This window comes from Haliotis cracherodii, unplaced genomic scaffold (genome assembly GCF_022045235.1).
Source record: "Haliotis cracherodii isolate W230 unplaced genomic scaffold, xgHalCrac1.p SCAF_9, whole genome shotgun sequence".
Classification (NCBI taxonomy): domain Eukaryota; kingdom Metazoa; phylum Mollusca; class Gastropoda; order Lepetellida; family Haliotidae; genus Haliotis; species Haliotis cracherodii.
In genome coordinates this window covers 43,201,092-43,208,011 of record NW_027266343.1, presented here as the reverse complement: position 1 = coordinate 43,208,011, position 6,920 = coordinate 43,201,092, and the positions used below count along the sequence as shown (strand labels likewise).

At 42.8% G+C, this 6,920-nt stretch overlaps 1 protein-coding gene across 1 annotated transcript; it reads left to right on the top strand.

Moving 5' to 3' along the window:
- Positions 1-438: 438 nt before the first annotated feature.
- LOC139452677 (methyltransferase-like protein 27) lies at positions 439-6,432 on the top strand. Its single transcript, XM_071234221.1, has 5 exons — positions 439-681; positions 966-1,094; positions 1,713-1,848; positions 3,337-3,429; positions 4,397-6,432. Exons 1-5 carry the CDS (start codon positions 541-543, stop codon positions 4,579-4,581), a joined length of 684 nt encoding a protein of 227 aa, XP_071090322.1. The 5' UTR covers positions 439-540; the 3' UTR covers positions 4,582-6,432.
- The last annotated feature ends 488 nt before the right edge of the window (positions 6,433-6,920 follow it).

The window sequence follows — 6,920 nt, the reverse complement described above, 5'->3', positions numbered from 1 at the left end:
AATTGAAAAAATAACATTTAAAAAAATAATTTTCTTTAAAATGTAGCTTGAACCATTAGACTTTTGATTTTAAAACTAATATGTAATTGTGTCTTTTCAGAAAGTCTTTAATTAGATCAGACATATAAATGTCTGACTGCAAAGTTAGATAAAGCCATTTTGTTTAGCCAAATTATAGACTATCCAAATAGACCTCCATGTATGTCTAACTGCATAATCAAGTTCGTCGATTTGTCACTTGGAGCTCCACACTGTTGCCTGCAGCTATGTTTATCTTTTCCCAGGATAGGCTTTGTACTGAACAACTCTGAAGTATACCGAGGTGATACACTGCAAGTCAGTTAGAAGTGGACCAACGTTTACTTCGCAGTAACTTGTGAACAACTTGTTTTTATCAACGAGGAATTTGACCTCCCACTACCCCTTAAATACAGATTTGATTAGCAGAGACGGCGGATAACTTCGGAGAGCAACGGGAGAACCAGTGGGCCATTAAACGAGTGGTTCATATCTTTGCATAAAGAGCGAGCGTAGCCAGTGATGAGTTTGAAAACCGTTTCCCATGTCTGGCACGAAGAAGACTTCGAGGCGATCAGGGAGGCGCACTGTGTTCACAGAAAGGGAATAACAATTTCTCAGGCTGTTGAACAATATTCAACCTGGAGTAGGAAATATGAGAAGGTAGGAAAATGTCAACGCCAGAGAATAGTCAGTCTCGGCTCGGTTATCCGCCGAAATAAATTCCATTCGGGGAAAGAGGCAAAATAGCCGTGAAAGTTATATGAATGGATCACTGAAAATCTTGTTTGCCCAGCTTTTATCATCCTCTGACCTATTTGTGTATTCATTTTTTTGTTTTTACTTTTGAAAACCCCCCAAAACAATTGTTGTAAACATTCCAGAAAACAAAATCAGCTGAGCTACCGAGCCTATTCATTGAATTCTATCAAGCAGATGTATTTCAGGATCTTTGTCCAGGGCGGTACAACGGCCCCGTGATAGCAGGCAAGGTAGTTGCTGATTACTTTGAAGACGACAGGGAGAAGAAGAAGATTATAGACATCGCTGCAGGAACTGGCTTCGTAGCTGAACATGTAAAGTCATTTGGTTTTAAAATTATGTAGAGCTCGGGGCCATTTCAAAGATTAAATATCAAACATATTTCTTTTATAGCCCTGAGGAATTTTTGTTTTTAGACATTGATCAGTCCCGTGGAGAGTCATAGTCATAGCCTGAAAAGTTTGTTCACACAATTACTCATCATCAAGAAGCATATACTCAAGGTAAATGAAACATGGTATATGTCATTCTTAGGGCCGTGCGCGATCATTCTTAGGGCCGTGCGCGATCAGAGTGAAAGTTATCGTAAAAAAACGTTGGCCATTTTCACCTGCCAATGTACAGTGTGATACAGCAATAGTGACACACTGGCCCTCTTAGCATGGGGGGCGGTCGGGTAGCCCAGTGGTTAAAGCGTTCGCTCGTCACGCCAAAGACCCGGGTTCGATTCCCGACATGGGTACAATGTGTGAAGCCCATTTCTGGTGTCCCCCCGCCGTGATATTGCTGGAATATTGCTAAAAGCGGCGTAAAACCATACTCACTCACTCTTAGCATGGCAGGTCTTCCAGGGTAAGCCTCTGAAGGTTGTCTTAGTAGCCACACCGACAAAGATGTGGAATAGAAGATAATATGTCTCGCCTTTGTTACAGCTGAAGACCCATGGGTTTGTTCACATTGACGCACTGGAACCTTCCAGCAAGATGCTGCTGAGGGCGAAGGAGAAGGGCTTGTACGAGGATTATTACACCGAGTATCTGTGCGAGGTCCCACTGTCTATCCCCAATGGTAAACCAGTCAACATATGAATAGACAATGTAAATCTGATATGTTCGTAACAAAGATGATCGAACCTTGTCGGAAATTGCCAAAAATACCAAGTACAATCTATTACTGGTAAGCCAGGAAATGTTTAGTTGTGACTTGACAACTAACCCCATATGACAATGTATGCGGGGTAACGGGTGGTCCGCGACAAGTAGAACGATGGATATGTGAGGGTCTCGTCTAAGTCTTCTGGTATCGACTTGTCACACCGACCTCTTAATATTCTGATGAACAACACGCGGGAGCGTAGTCAATAACATCGTCATGACCTGCACGTGCCCAACATGCGTGCACCCTCTCTACCTCTAACAAACCAAATATGTTTGCCCAAATTCTGTACACCGCCTACTTGTCTCAAACGCGTTTTATGAGTTGGCTCAACGTATCCTGATTACCAGAGTGTGAACATTCAATATTGGGAACTTCATCGTGTGGCATATTGAAATCGGCAATGTTTGGAAGGATTGAATACCAAAATGTTGTCGAGTTATCTTTTCAGTCTAAAGGGCTAAACATAATTATTATCATTTTATTACTTTTTAAACGTCTTAAGCTAGAGATGAATATTTTTAATATTACTGGTAAGCCAGGATAAGTAGAGTTGTGACCAGCAGTTGATCCCCTATGACTATACATGAGGTCCGCCCACTGGCGCTTACCATTGTAAAGAAAGGGTTAGCGGGTGGACATGTGCGGGCCACGGCTCAGAATTCTGGTATCGACTTATCACTACGGCCTCTTAATAGTCTTATGAGAAACACCTATGTCCACGATGAGCGTAGTCAATTTCATCGTCATGGCCTGCACGTTCACAACATGCGTACACCCTCTCTACCTGTAACACACTAGGGGCGGTCGGGTAGCCTAGTGGTTAAAGCCTTCGCTCGTCACGCCGTAGACCCGGGTTCGATTCCCGATATGGGTACAATGTGTGAAGCCCATTTCTGGTGTCCACCGCCGTGATAATGCTGGAATATTGCTAAAAGCGTCCTAAAACCAATCTCACTCACTCACTGTAACACACTAAACGTGTTGGCCTAGCTTTAATGCTCCGGCGACTTGTCTCCAACACGTTTTATGAGTTGGTTCAACTTATTCTGGATGACCAGTATGTTTAGTGCACTTTCAAAATTGGGAACTTCATCACGAGGTATTTTGCAATCGGTAATTTGTCAACAAGGATTGAAAACGTTTTGGATAGCAATATGTTGTCGAGTTCTCGTTTCAGTCTGAAAAGCTAAACATAATTATTTTCATTATATCGCTCTTAAAAAGTCTTAATTTATAGACGAATGCTTTCTATCTATTGACTCCTGGTGTTATTGTTGGATTTTAGTGTGATTAGGCTTCATGACCTCACAGTACCAGACACTGGTAAACAATGGTTATCATTACTATTTGGTGTTTACGTTCAATGGGATCCGAATAAATGATATTCAAACATTGCAGATACATACGACTGTGCCGTCTCCAGCGGGGGGATGGGGGAAGGACACATTCCGTGTTCCGGAATTCCTGAGATGATCCGGATCGTAAAATCAGGTAATTAAGTACAAGATGATGTGCTTGGTCTCTGTTTAAAGGGTGGCACGGGTGGCCCAGTCTTCTAAAGCACCGCGATTCGCTGTGCGGAGTTGCGTCCCTTGGGCCAGAAACATATGATTGTGGGTTCGAATCCTGGTTCGCCCTGATTATGTTTCTAGGTTTGTCAGCACCATACCCGTCCTCGTGGGTTTCACCGAAGTGGTAAACGTCTGAGACCCGCATCACTTCGTGCTTTCCTCCCACATTAAGCTGACACGCCTTGATATAACTGGAATACTGTTAAAAGCGGCGGTAAACCCAACTCACTCACTCACTCTGTTTAATTTCTTGTCCAAGTCATGTTTAGCAGCCACACGTTATACTCTGTACTTTGGGTGTAGTCTTCTTATTCCAGTGATAAGGTATTATCAACTGTTGCATCTCTCGTTCTGCCTTATAAGACCTAATCTATTTTGGTCTTTTTGAATTTCCGTTGAATTTTGAAACCACATCTTCGTTTTGATCTCGTTACTAACCTGTGAAGGTTTAGTTGAGTGATTCCGGGGGTTGAGGCCGCCCAAACATTCTTTTTTCATATTGAACTCTTTTATTTATTTGGATGAGATAATCAATGTGGTTCCTCCATGTGAAGATATTTCAAAAGCTTCTTTCTTTGCGAATAAGTCTGTGATAAAGGGACATAGAACCTTTATTGCAAGAAAATTGTCAAATGTAACATATGTTATATTTGGGATAACACTCTTTTAGTAAATACAGAATTTAGTACTTATTTGGGTTGAATCCCATTCCGGATTCGAACTCAAACTGCCAGAATGAGGCACTTAATCGCCAGCAAGTCAGCGATCTCACCCACTCAGCCCTCGAGGCTGCCACAACATGAAAGTTCGACAACTGGTAGTCTAGATCACGTACTTTGTGTACCCCTCTGACAAGTGTAAATTGCAAGGAACATTTTGTTTTCCAGGCGGAATTATATGCATAATAATGCGTGAAGTGTTCCTGAGAGACGTGGAGGAATACAAAGATCGCCTGGAGCCACTTATGGACTCTCTAGAAAAGGAGGGGAAATGGAGACAAGTGTCTCGAGTTACTATTCCCAATTATTTCATAGATATGTCTGGCGTAGTATTTCTCTACAGAGTTATTTAATTCCATTGAAAATCGTTTCACGTCTACCACAATGTGGAAGATACGCAGTTACAGATGGTGTAGGTTTGAAAGAAATAATGTCGTAGAGTTTCAATATAATCTGAAATTGTAAACACAAACAATGGGATTTGATCACCTTTATTTCATTCACCATGTGCAAGGATTGTTTTGTTCATATGTCCTAGTGGTGTGAGGTGAGTTGAAATGGGGTTTAACGTCGCGTCCAAGATTATTACACTTATATAGCGACGTGCATGCGGTGTGTGTGGCTGCTTGTACTAGTCCGGACAGATGCCGATTAATAGTGCTAGCACACTGAGATACCATGCCGCAGTTCAACATGGGTACCCCACTCAGACACAGTTTAGTGACTCCGAGCCGACCAGTCATTGTTTTAGCCCCTTTATGCCGAGAGCCAGACAGGGTAACAACAAGTACCATCTTTTAACGTCTTTTGGTATGACGCGGCCGGGGATCGAACCCCTGACATTCCGCTCTCCGGGCGGACGCTCTACCACTAAACCACGGAGGCGGTCCCTAGTATTGTGACTTACATGTGTGGCATGGTGAGTGGGCTTGTAAACCAAGAGACCGAAGGTTGAGAGATTGAAAATAATAGACGGCTCGTAACAGCACGTGCAACCTCGTTCTACATGGCTTCCTTCCAATATCCACAATCCTTTTTTAGTCACAGGTTTTTTGTATGTTGTTTTTATTTTATGTTTGTATGTCACTGTATGGTGGATATGTCAATCGAGAGGGGTTTTCTAACTTATAAGATACTTGTCCCAAATTCATTTCAATTCCGTGAATAAAATTCGTTTAAATTAAGAACATCTCACTAGTCACAAATGTAAGAGACCCGTGAACATCCGGGGTAAAATAGGTCTTCAGCAACCCATGCTTGCGGTAACAGGCGACTATATGCTTGTCACAAGAGGCCACTAACGTTATCGGGTGGTCGATCGGGTGATCGATCCCAATTGCGTGGATCGATGCTCATGATATTAATCACTGGATTGTTTGGTCCAGACTCGATTATTTACAGACCGCTGTCATATAGCTGGAATATTGCTGAGTGCGGGGTGAAACAACAAACCAACCAAACCAATCACAAATGTAACGCCGATGAATGCCGTTAGATACATAGACACAATCAGGAATATCACCTATGTTGACCAACCGATCAAGGATGCGTTACTGGAGACATAATCCGTCAAGGGGCAAAACCAGTATCCGTTCCTGGAGATATGTTCCCTCCAAGGGGCAAATCCAGCATGCGTTACTGGAGACATTTTCCAGGGGGCAAACCTAGTTTATGCTACTGTAGACATGTTCCGTTAAAGGAAGACAGTATAAAGCTGAAGATATCAAGGCGATCTGTGAATAATCACGTTTGGACCTGCCAAACCAATGGTTGATAGCATGAGTTACGTCCCACGCCGTCGGGAAGAATGGCACAGAATCTGCCAGTCACAGAGACTGATCACCCGAAACCCTTACGACATGTCTGGGGTACCACCAGTCCTTGTTTTATCCCCTCAATGTCTAGCGTCAAGCAGGGTTACAAGTACCATGTTTTAACGTCTTTAAGTCAGACGGGGCGGTCGGGTAACCTAGTGGTTAAAGCTACGGCTCGTCACGCTGAAGACCCGGGTTCGATTCCCGATATGGGTACAATGTGTGAGGCCCATTTCTGGTGTCTCCCGCCGTGATATTGCTGGAATATTGCTAAAAGAGGCGTAAAACCATATTCACTCACTCACTCACTTTAAGTCAGACGCGGCCGGGGATCGAACCAACTGCCTTTCGCATTCTGGGCAGACGCTCTATCCACTAGACCAAGGATTCGATCCGAACCGTTATGACCAAGTCAATTGTTAAGAGTGAAATCACGTCGAAGGCCATGCTCGCCGGTAATGCACTACCAGGCCGCGGTGACCAGACAGCTCGCGTTATCAATGGTCTGTGTCGGAAGCTGAGGCTCTCAGTGTTTCTATCAAATCCAAGGTCCAAGATAGATAAAACAATTCCAAGAGATTAAAACCAACCCAAGATAGTTTGGTTATGTATGAATTTGATTAATGAATAGAAATATATAAAATATATTGTACCCATTACGCTAAAATGTTGTAAAAGGAATTAAATACTTTTAGCGTACGACCAAAAAATGTGACGAAAGTGCCTGATCGAATACTGCGTTTAATGATTTTCCAACACTCACGTTTGCCGTTGCTAATTAGGGATTTTAGGGACGCTTGTGCCATTCTGATTTAAAAAAACAAAATAAGTTTGAGTTTGAGAACGAAGACATATATCTATTGAGTGAGTGAGTGAGT